Raw genomic sequence first — 18,637 nt, forward strand, 5'->3', positions numbered from 1 at the left:
AAAAAAAAAAAAAAAGACCTTCTCTGTTCTTACAACCCACTTAGAAGGCACAGAGCTATTAAAGATGTGCTAGACATCATCTGCTATCCACAACATCCAGACGTAATCACTGGTGTACTTTCCAGCTGTGGAGATCCTATGTTTCTTCCATACTCACCCTCAAAATACAAAGTTACTAGCTGACAAAATCTGACACTGTCAAGTGAGTCAGTAAAAATCTGTCCTTACGAAGTCATTCAGTCCTCAGTGCTCAGCTTCAGCAGAAAGACCAAGGGAGGATGGAGTAAAGTGATGAAATGAAGTTCACAGTCTGCTGTCGACTCTCCCAGCTCCATCTTAGTCCTGTTGCTGGTGAAGACCTACATCTGTGTCTAAGGAATTCCATCAGTACTCCTGGAAGCTTCTTGCTTACATGCTCAGTAGCCACCTCTATGGAATCAACTCCTCCTATTCTTACAAGATGTGTTATTTGGGGAACACTTTTTTTTAAACTGTTACCAGCCATCTCTAAAAGCTAATCTTCAGCTTTTAATGTCCTCCGGCACCTCTGCATATTCCTAACTAATTATGACTTAGAAATGCAATTTTACATTTGAATTCACTTTCCCTTTTTTTGTCTTGTTTAACTTTCTAGAAGCTTATCTACATTTTCTTACATTTACATAAATTAGTATTTGTTTTAGGTTCCTAAATAATGGAAGCTACATAGCCAAAATTACGAAGTGACCACAGATGTATCACTTTATCAGCAATTCTGTATCACTGTGTCAAATTTGAAATCTGCTTTTTTGTAAACATTTAATGCTAATCATTCCATTGATTTCTTGCAGAAAGTGGAATTATTCTGCTAAATATAGATATTTTCAGGACTTTTCTCAGAACATTCAAATCACATTTTTGTTTAAATGGATCTCTGTTTTACTGGGCATTACTGTGGGTTGGCATACTAATTGTAGGGTTTAAATATAATACTGCTTTCTCTTGTAGCATTTAGAAAAGGTTCAACGTACTTTTTTTACAAAAGGGGATAGATAGTGAATACTTGTAGCTTTGCAAGCTATAAGGTCTCACTATTTAACTCTGACATTATAACATGAAAGCAGCCATGGATGATAGGAAAAGCACAGACTCCTTTATTTTTGAAAAATAAGACAAGATTCGGCCACAGGCTGACCTTGAGAATTCCTGATTTATAACATAAATTGGCTTCCAGGCACAGGTAATAGGGGGTTAGCATGTTTTTCCTTTTTCCCAGATCCTGTAACTTTTTTGCTTATTTTGTTTTAGTGAATATTATGGGAGTTTTGTTGAAGAAGTTGGAATGTTTGAGGTAAGCCAGGATGTACTAGGAGTGGAAAATAAGAGTTGATGGCAGGATAAACGTGGACAGACAGCTCCCAGCCTGCAGTGAGGACAAGTTGGCAATCAAGGTGACTTATAGTGTAAGGTCTGCATTGACAGGTTAACCAGTGTCCTTGGCCAAGGAGATAGCTCTGTTGTTGAGAACATCTGTCTACATTGTTTTTAATAGTGGGGTTATACCAGTAAGAGTTTTACACATAATGGTATTGATTTGTAGGAGATCCATCTTCTTTTCTTGCAGATGAAATAATTGTTCGGGGCTCAGCGCCTGTGGCTCAAGTGGCTAAGGCGCCAGCCACATACACCCAAGGTGGCAAGTTCGAATCCAGCCCGGCCTGCCAAACAACAATGATGGCTGCGACCAAAAAATAGCCGGGCATTGTGGTGGGCGCCTGTGTTCCCAGCTACTTGGGAGGCTGAGGCAGGAGACTCGCTTGAGCCCAGGAGTTGGAGGTTGCTATGAGCTGTGATGCCACAGCACTCTACCCAGGGGGACAGCTTGAGGCTCCTGTCTCAAAAAAAAAAAAGAAAGAAAAAGAAATAATTGTGGGGTATTTTTTAACTGTTCCAGAAAAATACTCTTGTATTTCTCACCAATGAGGTAAAAAGACTACTACCTGCCAAAAATATATGACACTAGGAGACAATTTCAAAAGACTTGATTTTGGCTGTTTCTTTACCTGTATGTACTGGACTACCATAAGCTTGACTGCCAATCAATGGTTAGAAGTGAGCTTTCAGCCACCGAAGACTTTTAATATATTTTAACTGCCTGATATGTATAACAATTAAATTTCCTGAAAATATATTGGAAAAAGAAACTAGGAAATAGATAATCCCTGTTCCTTTAAATATAATTAGTATAGCCAGCCTGGCACCTTTTTAAATATTTGCTCTTATTTTTGAATAGGGCTAACATTTCATTTACTTAATTTTCTACACTCTTAATATTTTTTATGTATTTCTCCATGTTTGCTTTAAGCAAAATTGCTTAAAAAATATTTTTGGTTAAATATTGTCATTGGTATGTGATCCTAACACTTAGATTTTAAAACACAAAGTCAAGAGTTTTTAGAACTACTGAAATGTAAACATTTGGCTTTAGTTTTGCTTCTTTTTATTTAGTGTAAGAATGAACTTTTGGAATCAGCTCCTGGCAGGAATAAAAATTAAGTGAGAAACTGAAAATAAATGGGATCATGCATTTCATTTGGACTAAGAGGTTTCAGCAGTGAAAAGTTACTGTACATCACATCCATTTATGGCTGTAATACCTAAATATCTAGGCCCAACGAGATACCCCATGTTAGTACCTTTATCTTTAACAAAGAGTACTGCTTTTTTTCATTCAGCTGGTAACTTCAACTTCAGACCAAACTAAGTGAGATTTAAAGCTTTTTGGATGTTAGTCTTTCAAAAGGTTGATGCAGATCTAAAAAAGTTTCTTATTTATGAGATAGGATAAAATTCCATTCATGAGGTCTTTTGATTTCATTGTTATAAATCCTGAGGAAATTTAATCCAGGCATTTCTCTTAGTTATTTTTTGGTGTTGCTTCGGGGTTTTGCCGTGTAAGTAGTGGTTATAGAAGTGTGGTATTCTTGTAGGAGAGCACAGTAAACAGTGTTAAATTGTAGAACTTAAAGCTACCTTGCCTTATAATAGTTTAAAAATATAAAGCATGTCTATTTTTTTTTAATCCTAAGGCAGTTAGAGAAATTATATTGTCCTTAGTTCTAAGAGACTTAAGTTATTAAAGACTAATAGACAAATAGGGTAATATTTTATTCAAAATTATTTCAACATTTTTGTCACTTATCAAATAAATTTGAAATCATTTTACCCTTCCATTTGACTCATATTTAATTTTAGCATTGTTTCAACTGAATAGGAGGATTTTACTTGAAACCACTCTTATTGTTTCTAACCAATTTTTTCCTAAATGGACTTTTTTTAAATTTTATTTTCATTAAGACCCACATTATAGTGCTTTTTAAGGGTTTTGGTAACATTTTAAAATTTGCAAGTATTCAAAATGGCAACTCTTTAGAAGTCTGCAAACCATAGAAGTTATACATTTACGGAAATATCATTTAAAAGGAACCATAACAAATAGAGTACTACCAAGTTTCTGACAGAAAACCTTCTTCAGATAAAACAAATACCTTGGGGTAGATAGTATGTAGTACATAAAGATCCTTTAATCAGTCTATAGATTAATACTGACTAATTTAAATTGCTAATATTCAGTGAATAGTACAAATTGAACAGATTATTAGAATTCTGAATCAGATAGAAATTCATACTGAGTACGTTTCAATCTATCCTTAATTCACAAGAGCTCTTATTCATCAGCTAATTAGATTTAACATTTTTCCATTGTGAGTGCTAAAGCCATTGGCCAAATTAAATGAAAACAAGTCCCTTGTTGGGTTCTCTCACAAAAGTAAGGCTGTACACAGATTGCAAAGATTGAGGATGCAGGATGATGCCATTTAATGGGATGGGCCTTTTATTCTGAAATAGAGCTCTTTATAATAATTGAAACTTAGAGCATAGCAGACAAGGGGTTTGCCTTCCCATGTTATTCCCCCTGCAGCAGCAGCAGCCTGTCAGCTGTATGCTAACGAGGTGAACAATTAAACAGGGTCCTATCTGGATGGCCCCATAGGCTCTATGCTCAGACAAAGAACTGTTTATACACCTGTTGTGTGTGTAGACAGAGCCATTTGAATGTGGAGTTGCAGATTAAAGGGAGGACATTGGGAGCCAGGGTGAACAAGGGTTAAAGAGAACCATAAGAACTGTGAAAGTCAAATTCTCCAGAAAATATATGAGGGCCATTTGCAAGGGGAATCAGGTTACAAAGAAAAAGTTCCTGCTAACTTCATTAACATGAAAAACTCTTTTCTGCTAGTCTGAGGCCATTTTTTAAAATGCTTATATTTTTGCTGTGTGTGCCAGTTAATTTTTTTCCTTTGAAAGCAAGTAATATACGTTAATGTGAGAAAACAAACAAAAAAAAAAAAAGAATAGGTCTAGGAGCTGGGTGCCCATAGCTCAATGGTCAGGGCACCGGCCACATGCTCCTGGGCTAGTGGGTTAGAACCCAGCCCACGACTGCTAAAAAACAAACAAACAAAAAATAGCCGGGCGTTGTGGTGGGAGCCTGTAATAGTCCCAATTACTAGAGAGGCTTGGGCAAGAGAATCACCTAAGCCCAAAAGTTTGAGGTTGCTGTGAGCTACAACATGATGGCACTCTACCAAGGGTAACAAAGTGAGACTGTCTCAATTTAAAAAAAAAAGAATAGGTCTAGGCTTCTAAGATTTCAAAAGAAAATTATGGTTATATATTGTGTTTACTCATATCTATTCTTATGAAATGAAATAATTTTTAACTGACCTTCCTCTTAGGCATTGAGTATTTCATAGATCACAAGAAACATGACCATAATCCCTTGAGACAGGATTTCAAGAAATATCTTAAAAATAATTTTCTCTCTTGAATACAGTTTTTACAATCTACTTCTCAGTAGGTTTAGTTCTTCAGATTTTTCTAACATTTTGTGGGGAGGAGAATCTGAAGACTAAAACCTTTGGTTGTGGAATGTGGGATGGAAATCTCCCAGAGTTTCTGTGGTCCCTTCCCAGCTTTAAGATTTTATAAATCTAATGCATGATGAAATTACATAGTTTAGAAAAAGGGTATAGTCAGTGCTTGATTATCTAAGGGAACAGTGACACAAGTAATACTCATCAAGCTATGGAATACATGAAATGAGTTTTGAGATTTTTTATTTTAAAAAATGTAAGGGCTGGCTCGGCACCTATAGCTCAACCGGCTAAGGCGCCAGCCACGTACACCTAAGGTGGCGGGTTCGAATCCCCAGCCCGGACCCGCCAAACAACAATGACGGCTGCAACCAAAAAATAGCCAGGCGTTGTGGCGGGCGCCTGTGGTCCCAGCTACTTGGGAGGCGGAGGCAGGAGACTCGCTTGAGCCCAGGAGTTGGAGGTTGCTCTGAGCTGTAATGCCACGGCACTCTACCCAGGGGGACAGCTTGAGGCTCTGTCTAAAAAAAAAAAAAAAAAAATGTAAGGGCTATAAATTATTTTTGTTGTTACATAGATCAATTGTATCATGCTGAATTCAGGCTTTTGGTGTACCCATCACCAGAACAATATACATTGTACCCAAAAATGAGTTTTTAAAAAACATATTAAGAATAATGGTTAAAGACAAACATTTATTTAAAGGTATTGTAAAATAACTGCTATATTATGATCAGATCCATTGCCAAATGGCCTACATTACCAAAAGATTTGCTTTGGTTCCCTTTGTTTAGTTCACAGGAAAGCAAAGAATAAATCTACCTCCATACAAAGTCATGAAAGACAGAAGCTCTAATTACTCAAGAGGGATTCAAAGTTCAGCAATTTAGTAGGATTGGAGGATTGGTTGAAAAATAGTGGTTCTCATATATAACTCTGGGCAATAAACCTAGTTAATTGAAGACTTAATCTACTAGTTGATATCTCTGCCTCTATTCTAATAAAAACCATCTGTAACAAGATTTTCAAAAGATACTGTAGCTGAAAGTTGGTGGTTGCATGCTTTACCTTTCCATTTCAGGTTACCTGTGACTTGTAGGTGTGATTAAAACTGAGAATACAAATGTATGCCGGTTTTGTTGCCCAGTAATGTGTAAAACTTTTAAGCTAATATTGTATTGCTTTTGCTGCTCTTTTAAAAATCTGGAGGGGAGACAGAAGAAGTAGAAATAAGATACTATATACAAAAGGGACAAACCAACTTACATAAATACTGTTGTTACTTGCAATATAGCAATATTTTGTTAAATGCAAGTTTGTGCATGTTTCTGGAGAAAATTAAATAGGTTTTCAGATTGATTATGAAGAATTATTAGTAGGCCCTATATTGTCTAGTGCTTTATGGTTTATAGAATGCTTTATCTTTATTAGCTTATTTGCTTCTCACAACAACCCTCTGTAGGAGTTTAAATTTCCAAGCTAGAATTTTCTTTTTTTTTTTTTTTTCCTTTTTTTTTGAGACAGAGTCTCACTTTATCACCCTTGGTAGAGTGCTGTGGTGTCACAGCTCACAGCCACCTCATTCTTGGGTTCAAGTGATTCTCTGTCCTAAGCCTCTTGAATAGCTGAGACCACAGACACCCGCCACAATACCTGGCTATTGTTAAGAGATGAAGTCTCGCTCTGACTCAGGCTAGTCTCGAACTCATGGGCTCAGGTGACCCGCCCACCTTGGCCTCCCAGGGTGCTAGGATTACAGGCGTGAGCCACCACACCTAGCAAAGCTAGAATTTTCATTTTTTAAAAGGTAAAATTTGATTTGATTTAAAAGCAGTGCTACCAGCTCAGTGCCTCTAGCTCAGCAGCTAGAGCACCATCCATATACACCAGAGCTGGCAGATTCGAATCCACCTGGGCCAGCCAAACAATGACAACTACAACAAAAAAATAGCCGGGCTTTGTGGCAGGCGCCTGTAGTCCCAGGTACTTGGGAGGCTGAGGCAAGAGAATCGCTTAAGCCCAAGAGTTTGAGGTTGCTGTGAGCTGTGATGCTACAGCACTCTACCTAGGGTGACATATTAAGACTCTGTCTCCCCCAAAAAATAAATAAACAAAAGCAGTACTATGATCAAGTATATTATAGCATCCAGAAAAAGATGCTAAATTCAGATGAGTGATATTGTTTTCTCTGTTAAACCTGGTAAAAGAATTTGGACAATTATTACCCCTGAACTGTCTTGACCATTTTGATATTTTTTTGTTTTTGTTTTTTGTTTTACTTCAGATTGGAACTCACCGGGAAGACTCTGTCAGTCTCAATGGCAATCATTCAGTCCTGTCTAGTACAGTAACTGCTTCAAGCACAGACCTGAACCATAAAACACAAGAAAACTATAGAGGTACCTGTATTGTTGATTTTCAGCAATAATGCAGAGATAGCCTTTGAAACCCTGTCATTTGTCTTGCAGCTGAATAGACTTCTGTGAATTAAAAGTCCTTTAAGAGGAAGAATTCCAAAAAGTAGTCTTACTATAGTGTCTTCACCAGGTGTGGAGGTTAGATATTTAGGATTCCAACTGGCCGGCCTGGCTGGTCCAGTTATACACACTTATTAATAGATGAAGCCCTGTACAAAGCTTTGTTCATTATTCACTGGTTATCTTTATACCTGCTCCTTCTTCGTCTCTCTTCCTTAATCACTTCCCCTCATGAGTGAGAAAGATTTCTGAGTATACGAAGAGCTCTAAATGATGGAAGCTATTGTAGTAGAGATTATAATTTAATTGGTGAAACATACAATTCTGATAAAACACAAACTGTGAGCTTATAAATAAGCACATAAATACAGGACCAGTATTAAGACCACCAGAATAAAGTTCTCCCAGTTACATTTAACCAGGAAATTTATTTTATTGTGTTTATCCAAGGAAATGTTAAGCTTATTCCTTTACCTTGGCACCATCTTAAAAAGTTTCTAAAATACATTCAAGTTTCTCATTCTGTGCTTAACTATTAAATAGTGCCTAAAAGTGAGCATTAAACTGATTATCAGGGTCCAGCTTATTCATTTAAGTACATATGCTGTAAAAATCATAAAAAATAACTTAAGAAAAAGAAAGAAAGCTAACTGATTGGTTAACCTCAGGTTACCTCTCTGTCATAAAGATGAAAACACAGAGGAATCTTCATTATCACACCCACCAAAGATTGAAACTGGCCTATTTGGGAACTGGCTGTGTTTCTCTCCTAATTTCTCTCAACTGACTTTCAATTAGGTGACATAGAAAACGTCAACGTGGATAACTCCATTTTGATTTTTAGTGTAGTCTGCTTAATCCAGAATAACAGACTCCTGTAATTTGTATTAAACAGTTTTAATGCATGTTTTTTAAAAAGCTTGTAGACACGTTCTTTTCATCTCTAAATTATATACTTTCCTATATCTTCAGATTTCTGTCATAGCCCTGTAACAAGTAAGGATAGTCACCATCTGACAAGCTTTTTACTGTCTTAATTCTAATTCATAAGTCAGTCTGGTCATTTATTTTATGTTTCCTTTGCCTTTTTGTTAGGTGGCTTGCAAAGTCAGTCTGGAACTGTTGTTGCAACAGAGATCAAGACTGAAAACAAAGAGAAAGATGAAAACCTTCATGAACCTCCTTCATCAGATGACATGAAATCAGATGATGAATCCTCCCAAAAAGATATCAAGGTTTCATCTAGAGGCAGAACAAGGTATTTGTTGGCATCCAGGTATTAAATTTCACTCATTTGCTGTGAGTGAAAATACTTGAGAAGTTAGTTAAAGGTTGTCATGCATTTATTGACTTCCAGCTACATGCTACGTACTGTATTGGGATTTTTATTTAGTTTTTATTAAATTGCCATAGTTCCCCTAAAGGGGAAGCATGTGAAGGTTTTACTCCAAAATCATGTTTTCCTTTATGCCACAACATTTTAGGGTCTACATATTAAAAAAGAAAAATTATATCTCTCCGTTGAAGTTGCTTAATCTCTTACTCTGTTAGAAAATAACTAAAACATGTTAAATTGTGTGGTACAGACATTTGATGCATTCAGTCAACAAATAAATAAGTCTAGCCATACTTAACAATGGGGATACATTCTGAGAAATACATCATTAAGTGATTTTTGTCATTGTGTGCATTTCACGGAGTATACTGACACAAACCTAGATGTAAATACACAAATCTAGATGGTACAACCCACTACGCACCTCGGCCATATGGTGTAGCCTGTCACTCCTAGGCTATAAATGCATACAACAACTGTACTGAATATTACAGGTAGTTGTAATGCAATGGTAAGTATATGTGTAGCTAAACATATGAAAGGTACAGTAAAAATAGAAGATAAAGTCTAGTATACCTGTGCATTTGTAGGACACTTACCATGCATCACCAAGAGCTTGCAGGACTGGAAAGTGCTCTAGGTGAGTCAGTGAGTGGCAGGAGTGAATGTGAAGGCCTAGGACGTTACTATACACTACTCCACACTCCATAAACATTATACTCTTAGGCTACCCTAAGTTTAATAAAGTACATTTTTCTTCAATAATAAATTAATATTAACTTCTGTTACTTTTTTACTATATAAACTTCTTAACTTTTTTGAACTGTCTGACTCTTTAATAATAACACTTAAAATACAAACACATACCGCTATACAAAAACATTTTCTATTTATATCCTTATAGGCAGTCCCTGGATTACAAATGAGATAGGTTCTATAGGTTTGTTTTTTGGATTTTCTTTTTTTTCTTTCTTTTTTTTTTTTTTTAAAGACAGAGTCTCACTATGTCGCCCTCAGTAGAGTGCCATGGCTTTGTAGCTCACAGCAACCTCAAACTCTTGGGCTCAAGTGATCTTCTTGCCTCAGCCTCTGAGTAGCTGGGACTACAGGCACCCACCCCAATGCCAGGCTATTTTTAGAGACGGAGTCTTGCTCTCAAATTCCTGAGCTCTAGCATTCTATCTGCCTTGGCCTCCCAGAGTGCTAGGATTACAGGTGTGAGCCACTGTACCCAACCAATAAAATTTTAAATTTTTTAACTTTTTAAATACTTTTATTAAAAATTAAGTTCCAAACACCGACTAGTCTAGGCCTACACAGATTCAGGACCATTGAATCAGGACCATTAAATTTTTTAACTTTTTAAACATTTTTATTAAAAATTAAGTTCCAAACACTGATTAGTCTAGGCCTACACAGATTCAGGACCATTGATATCACTGTTGTCTACCTCCACACCTTGTCCCATTGGAAAGATTTCAGGGGCAGTAACATGCATGGAGCTCCTATGACAACACTGCCGCCTCTGGAATACCTCTTGAAGGACCAGCTTGAGGCTATTTTATAGGTTTGGGGCATTTTGTAAGTAGGACCACACTCTAGAATAATGATAAAAATATAGTATAATAAATTCATAAACCAGTAACAGTTTTTTATTAAGTATAGTACATCCTCAAATAACGTTTATTTAGTTCAGTATTAATGAGGAAAAAAATTGATTCCTAACAGGAGCCACTGTGTGAAGTTTGCATGTTCTGGTCTCCCTTGTAGGTTTTCTCTCCATGTACTCTATTTTCTTCTACATCCCAAAGACAGGAACGTTAGGTAAACTGGCATGTCTAAATAGTCCCAATCTGAGTGAGTATGGAAGTGTGTGTGGGAGTTCACCCTGGAGAGTGGCTTCCTGTCCAGGGTTGCATTCACCTTGCTTCCTATGCTTCTAGGATAGGGTCCAGTTATCCATGAATAATAAGTGGATAAATCTTACTTATTCTTTTCTTTCACATAACTTCAATGTTGGATACTGGAGGTGTTTGGGGTCTTTATTTAGAAGTTTGGTGATGTTTTGTGACCATAAATAGGCTGTAAGAATGTCACTCTTGTTTATATCAATTAGTCTATGATAAAAATTGGTTTTAGCCAGTGTGGTTTCACTTAGAGTTGGAGTTTCCCAAAACCTATCATTGACATTAAGTGAGGACTTACTATATTGTATACTGTACATAATTATATACTGTTATATAACTGGCAACACTGTAAGTTTGTTTACCCCAAGAGCAACACAAACACGTGGGAAATGCATTGTCCCTTCACTGGACGATAGAGGAGTTTTTCAGCTCAATTATAATCTTTTTTTTTTTTTTTAAGACAGTCACATTTCGTCACCCTCAGTAGAGTGCTGTGACACCACAGCTCACAGCAACTTCCAACTCCTGGGCTTAAGCAATTCTCTTGCCTCCGCCTCCCAAGTAACTGGGACTTCAGACCCCCACCACAACACCCAGCTTTTTTTTGTTGTTGTTGCAGTTGTCATTGCTGTTTTAGCTGGCCAGGGCTGGGTTTGAACCCACCACCCCTGGTATATGGGGCCGCACCCTACCCCCTGAGCCACAGCCGCTTCCCCTCAATTATAATCTCTCTTTTTTTTTTTTAGAAACAGTTTCACTTTGTCACCTCAGTAGAGTGCTGTACCATCACAGCTCACCGCAACTTCCACCTCTTGGGCTTAGGTGTGACTAAAGGTGCTCACCACAACGCCTGGCTATTTTTTTGCAGTTTGGCCAGGGCTGCATTTGAACCCGCCACCCTCGGCATGTAGGGCCAGTGCCCTACTCACTGAGCCACAGACGCTGCCCTCAATTATAATTTTAATGGGATCATTGTTACATATGCAATTGACCAAAACATCATTATGTGGCACATAAGGGCTCTATGATTGATTGATTGATTGACTGATTGATTTTATCATTATTATTATCATTATTATTTGGAGACAATCTCACTCCCTCACCCTAGGTAGAATGCCATGGCTTCATAGCTCACAGCAACCCCAAACTCTTGAGTTTAATCCATCCTCTTGCCTCAGCCTCCCTAGTAGCTGGGACTATAGGCACCCATCACAGCGCCTGGCTATTTTTTCTACCTTTTTAGTAAAGACCAGATCTTGAACTCTTGAGCTCAGGCAATCCACCTGCTTCATCCTCCCAGAGTGCTAGGCATGAGCCACCATGTCTGGCCCCAGTACTCTTATGATTTAAAACAGGGGGTGGCAAACTATGGCCTTTGAGCCAGTCAGACCCACCACCACATCCCATTCATTTACATGCTGTCTGTGGCTGTTCTTGTGTTGCATTGGCAGATTTGCTTACTTGTCACTACTTGAGAACATATGGCCCACAAAGCTGAATGATTTGAATGATTTCCAATTTCTCCCTTCAAATTTTTCTTCTAGTTCTACAGTTAAATAAGATGATACAATATATTTATGGTACACCTTGGTTTTGGTATATGTATTCATTTATCAATAATATATATATATCATCTATGTAGATATTTATATTTAAAATACTGTTCTTTGTGTTAAATGGTGCAAAGGAGATATAACTAACAGAACTAACATGATCCTGTGTACTGTTCACATATTTAGCAGGTGTCCTGGCTCAGTGCCTATAGCTCTGCATCTAGGGCACCAGCCACGTAGACTGGAACTGGTGGGTTCGAATCTAGCCTGGGCCTGCCAAACAACAGTGACAACTACAACCAAAAAATAGCTGGGCATTCTGGTGGGCTACTTGAGAGGCTGACACAAGAGAATTGCTTAAGTCCAAAGAGTTTGAGGTTGCTGTGAGCTGTGACGCTATGGCACTTTACCCAGAGTGACATACCATATTTTCCCGAAAATAAGACACTGTCTTATATTCATTTTTTCTCAAGAAGACACACTAGGGCTTATTTTCAGGGATATCTTATTTTAATTAAGTATAATACAATAATCTACATTTATCCAAATACAGTTAAGTCATCTTCTTCTGGAACCTGACAGGGGGAGCCAACCTTGTTGGTGGGGCTGGCGCTAGTGATGCGTGAACTCCTTTCCCCTAGCCATTCACATGTGCACAGTAGGATGCCTGCCACTGTGGTTACCACACATGCACCCACGCAAGTATAAACGGCTTGGAGAAAGGAGCTGTAGCAAATAAAAGGTATTCCAGTCTTCCTTACCGCTACTCACCGAAATGCATGGTGTGGCTATGCAGATACAATGCATAGCCACGCCCATCACTAGGTCTTATTATCGGAGCAGGGCTTATATTTAACAAATGCATAGAAATCCTGCTGGGGCTTATTTTGGGAGAAGGTCTTATTTTCAGGGAAACATGGTATTGAGACTCTGTCTCAAAAAAAAAAAAATAGAAGATATCCTTTTTTTTTTTTACCTTTTGACAGTCTATTTTCTTTCTTTCTTTTTCTTTCTTTTTTTTTTTTTTCTTCTTTTAAAGACAGAGTCTTGCTCTGTTTCCCAGGCTAGGGTGTCAGGGCCTCAGCGTAGTTCACAGCAACCTCAAACTCCTGGGCTGAAGTAATCCTCCTGCTTCAGTTCTCCCTAGCAGCTGGGACTACAGGTGTCCTCCACCATGCCTAGCTAATTTTTCTGTTTTTTTAGAGATGTAGGTCTCACACTTGCTTATGCTGGTTTCCAGCAGCCTTCCAGAATGCTAGCATTACAGGTATATAATCATATCCAGCCTGACATTGTCGCTATTTTCAACACCCAAACATTTCTTTTTTTTTTTTTTTTTTTTTTGAGACAGAGCCTCAAGCTGTCCCCCTGGGTAGAGTGCCGTGGCATCACAGCTCACAGCAACCTCCAACTCCTGGGCTCAAGCGAGTCTCCTGCCTCCACCTCCCAAGTAGCTGGGACCACAGGCGCCCGCCACAACGCCCCGCTATTTTTTGGTTGCAGCCGTCATTGTTGTTTGGCAGGTCCGGGCTGGGGATTCGAACCCGCCACCTTAGGTGTACGTGGCTGGCGCCTTAGCCAGTTGAGCTATAGGAGCCGAGCCAACACCCAAACATTTCTTTTGAGAAAAATAAGATCTTAAGTTCCTAATAGTATTATTTTTATATGCATCATACTCAACTGTCAGGGGCATGAGAAGGTAAAAACCAGATCAGAGAATCCAGAAACCACTCCTTTGAGACGTGTTAACTCTTTCATAGTTTTATTCAAATAGAATTTGAAGAGAAATAATTTGCATGTTTCCTTCTTACTTATCTTCTCATGGAATAGACTGGGGATCAGGAAACTTTTGGTATAAAGGGCCAGATAGTAAATATTTTAGGCTTTTGGGGCTGTACAGTCTTTGTCACAACTACTCTGCTCCACCATTATAGTACAAAAGCATTTAAAGACAATGCATGAACAGATGGATATGTGGCTGTTTCAATAAAACTTATTACAAAAACAGATGACCAGCTCACAGGTCATAGTTTACCAACTCATAGTTCATCAAAAGGTGAGAGGCAACGTGTAATAGTCCACAATAGTGAATAGGTTGATAACATGGACTTTAAACAAAGGAAGTCTAAACTGGGTGTAATTATGGTTCTATCAGATACTTGTCAAGTGATTAAAGCTCTTTGATCTCCGTTTCTTATTCTCTAAAAAGAGACTTTCTATTATAGAATTCTTGTGAGAATAATCTGAAAATTGTGTATGTAAAGCCCTTTGCACACTGTCTAATGCACAGTAAGCACTAAATAAAGATATTACAATTGCTGTTATGATGGAAATTTTAGGTACATGGTGTACATTTGCTTCTATGTACCACAAGTCAGTACTTGTCATTATGCTACCACTAGCTTTGTAATCCTAAGGAGGTCACTGATTTCTCGAGTCTTACTGTGGTTCTCAGCCCTGCTGCATAGACATGGGAACATTTTAGAAACACAGATACCTAAGCCTCAACCCAAACTCACTAAATCATCAACTCTGGTAAGGGGACCTGGAAAAAAATAGAAAGAGAGAGAGAGAGAGAGCCTCAAGCTGTCGCCCTGGGTAGAGTGCTATAGCATCACAGCTCACAGCAACCTCCAGCTCCTGCCTCGGACTTCCAAGTAGCTGGGACTTCAGGCACCCACCACAACACCCGGCTGTATTTTGGTTGTAGTTGTCATTGTTGTTTGGCAGGTCCAGGCTGGATTCGAACCCACCAGCTTTGGTGTATGTGGCTGGCGCCTTAGCCACTTGAGCCACAGGCGCCAAGCCGCTAAATGATCTTTTAAAGCTTTTTTGAAGTCAGAGCACTAGTGATTCTCAATTGTCAAAAGAATGTGTTTATAAATTCTTAATGATTAGCTAGTAACAATCTATTGCATACCTATTCTTTATTAAAATACAGTATTTGAGAAAAGATGACAATTTCTATTATTTTTCACATTATTTCAGGGTTCTGAGCACTTATTTCTGAAATATAAATAGAACTTTCTAAAAGTTATTCCAAAGCATATCCCTGAAATATTATTTTCTGGTTGTGTGGTCTGTTTCCATTGTAGAAATGTAGTAAATATAATAAAGCATAAACAAAAATCATAAGAAACTCCACTCTCCAGAATTAACCACTGTTTACATTTTAAGGAATATTTCTTTTTCCATAAATACATATTAAATTGAAATTTAACTGGGCATAAATTATATAATCTCAGGGGGGGTTTTATTCAACCATGTATTTATAACATTTTTCACTTGTCTCTGAAGATTTTCTACAATATGATGTTTTATTTGTTTCTAATTTGGCCAGCTTTATTGAGGTTTAATTCACGTATAATAAAATTCATCAGTTTAAGTGTATAGCTTTTGTTCCTTGACAGATACATACTGCGTGTGTGTGTGTGTGTGTTTAGTCCTTTTGAGAGATTTAAAATTTATATAACCACCACCATATTCACTATGTGGAATGTTTTCACTCCCCCCTCTAAAATTTTCCTTATACTTCTTTGTGGCAGGCCCTTTCTCTATCCCCTGACCCTTGGTGACCATATCTGCTTTCTGTTAGCATAGCTTTGTCATTTCTAGAAGTTCATGTAAATGGAATCATACGGTATGTGGTCTCTCGTGGCTGGCTTTTTTGCTTAGCAGAATTTGTGGTTTGATTTTTAGAAGCTACATAGTGGTCAATTGTCTGGAAGTACTCTGGTTTCTTTAACTCATCTCTTTATTGGAGTCTAGTATGTTGCTAATGTAAATAATTTTGTGACCAATTCCTTTACATAAATTCCTGTGTACATCTCTAATTATATCCTTAGGATGAATTTCTAAAGTTGGGATTGCCACTCAAGAGGTACTGAACATTTTAAGGCTTTGGGATTCATTATGCCAATTTATCCTTCAGAAAAATTAATTCTCCCATGTTTTTATAATCACCAATACTGATAATGATACTGCTCTTTAGAGAAGAACAAAAATAACCATTCTCTGAGCTACCTCTCTCAATCTGTATCTTAAGTTTTTCCTTATTCTTACTCACCAGGTACTTGCCAGAATGTGTTTAAGAGCATAAGTTAAGCAAATTGTGATACATCCATGTACTAGATGGTTCTTTCAAACTTAAACCTGTGTGTGAATCAGCTGGGCATCTTGTTACAATGCAGCTTCTGATTCAGTAGGTCTGGGTAGAACCTGAGAAATTCTGTGTTTTTACCAGGCTCCCAGTATCGTTGACTATAGGTCATATTTTGTATAATAGAGTGCTAGAATATTATTTAGTCACTGATACTGTGTTTATGAAGAGTTTCACCAGTAAGAGAAACCCTTTATGCTATCATGCACAATGAAAAAATACATTTCAAAATGTATGTGGAATAAATTTCAACTATACAGCTACATATGTGCATGAAAAAAAGACTAGAAAGAAATATGCAGTCGCGTTAAGTGCTGCTTTTGCTATTGTTAAGATTTATAGGTAAATTTCATTTCCACCTTCATATTTAATAATTTTGCACAGGTAGCGTATCTTCACAGGAAACCTAATAGACATTGTTGCTACTTTGCTTTCCAGCAGTACCAATGAAGATGAGGATTTGAACCCAGAACAGAAGATAGAAAGGGAGAAGGAGAGGCGGATGGCCAATAATGCCAGGGAACGCTTGCGTGTGCGAGATATTAATGAGGCATTCAAAGAGCTGGGCCGAATGTGTCAGCTTCATTTGAAGAGTGAAAAACCCCAAACAAAACTCCTTATTCTTCATCAGGCCGTGGCAGTCATCCTTAGTCTAGAACAGCAAGTCAGAGGTGAGTAGGTTCAGCAGAGATACATAACTGTTCTGCCTCGGGGTACAGAGGTTTCTGTGTATAACTGCTCTCCTGCATGGGGGAATTATTAGTCATTTCTCCCAGTATTCTGTCACTGTTTCATCAGGATCAAGTTTTGCCTGTAGCTGTCAACCTCTGCCTCACTATATTGGTCAGTATCTGTAGGTTCAATGCTCCCCACAAACTCGTAGTCACTCCGAGAAATCAGGCAGAGAGCAGACCTCTTACTGCCTCTGATCTCTCACATTATTGAGTTTACCTGCCTAGACCCGCCATCCTCACTGCTCCTCCTGCCTTCCCTACTTCTCTATACCCCGTTTCTTGCCTGCTTTACCCTGGAGCATCTGCCACACCCTGCTTGTTAGTAGGATGCCTAATCTTGGCCCCTCCTGGATTTGCCAGATATGAATGTCCTTTACTCCCATGTCAATAAGTCTCAGGGCTTGTTGATCCCAGATAAGGAATGCTCTGAACTTTTTGGGCTAACATGCACTGGCATGCCTGTATGTCCTCAAGAACAAAAGTGTGGTTTATATAGGCTCACCTACCGCTGGCTCAGGCAACTCCCATTTCATTTTCATGAAGTTTGTTGGAATCTTGAAATTTGTTGCATATTCCAACAAACTTGGAAACTTTATTTGCTTTACATGCATTTATTGCATACCTCCTCTGTTCCAACCATCTAGGTCCTAGACCCGAGGTTACCAAATAGTAGATATTTCTTGCCCTTGAGAAGTGATCCCATCAAGTTTACATTTTTTTGCATATACCCATATACTTCTTATCCAAAATTACGAATGCTTTATCCTAAGACTTTTTGCAAGGAATTCACAGATATGGCCCTGGGTTCCAGACCCTGCCACGAGTCTCTCTTCTATGAAAGCAGCTGTATCTCCCTTATTTACTGGATATTTATGTTAGATTTTATTTGAAGAAGGTTCAAACAAAAAAATATGGGTGGACAGGTACTTGAAAACAACAACCATGACCCTCAACATAGATTACAGAAGGAATAGTCTTTCTTAGGAAACCAGACTTAGAGAATTTAAGCAAATTTTCAGAGAAACATACAATAGTAGGTAATTCTAATGAATAGATTTTTTTTTTTTTTTGAGATGGAGCCTCAAGCTATCCCCCTGGGTAGAGTGCCATGGCATCACGCTCACAGCAACCTCCAACTCCTGGGCTCAAGCGAGTCTCTTGCCTCAGCCTCCCAAGTAGCTGGGACTACAGGCACCCGCCACAACGCCTGGCCATTTTTTGGTTGCAGCCATCGTTGTTTGGCGGCCCAGGCTGGGGATTCGAACCCGCCACCTTAGGTGTATGTGGCTGGTGCCTTAGCTGCTTGAGCCACAGGCGCTGAGCCTAATGAATAGATTATTGTGTATAACCAGCCTATCAATAAAACCAGATATTTTTCTTGTCCCAAGGTCCTAGACATACCTGTAAGTGATAAAGGCTAAGGAAACCTAATTTTCAAAGAGTTACAGACTTGCTTGAGAGTTGTTTGTTGCCCATTCATTTGTAGCAGAAGTAATGGTTCCTGGAGCCTAATGGTATCTTCTGCCACTTTACCAAAGGCTTCTTCTAGAATCAT

General features: G+C 38.3%; 1 protein-coding gene across 1 annotated transcript in view; it reads left to right on the forward strand.

The window, feature by feature from the left end:
- TCF12 (transcription factor 12) overlaps positions 1–17,230 on the forward strand; it is a 353,758-nt gene extending 336,528 nt beyond the window's left edge. Inside the window, exons 17-19 of the mRNA XM_012801793.2 lie at positions 7,201–7,315; positions 8,489–8,651; positions 16,787–17,230. Coding sequence (XP_012657247.1) covers positions 7,201–7,315; positions 8,489–8,651; positions 16,787–17,027 — 519 coding nt within the window. The 3' untranslated portion in view covers positions 17,028–17,230. The remainder of the gene's footprint in view (positions 1–7,200; positions 7,316–8,488; positions 8,652–16,786) is intronic.
- The last annotated feature ends 1,407 nt before the right edge of the window (positions 17,231–18,637 follow it).

The sequence above is a fragment of the Otolemur garnettii genome, unplaced genomic scaffold, assembly GCF_000181295.1.
Source record: "Otolemur garnettii isolate 467f Iridium unplaced genomic scaffold, OtoGar3 scaffold00011, whole genome shotgun sequence".
NCBI classification, from domain to species: domain Eukaryota; kingdom Metazoa; phylum Chordata; class Mammalia; order Primates; family Galagidae; genus Otolemur; species Otolemur garnettii.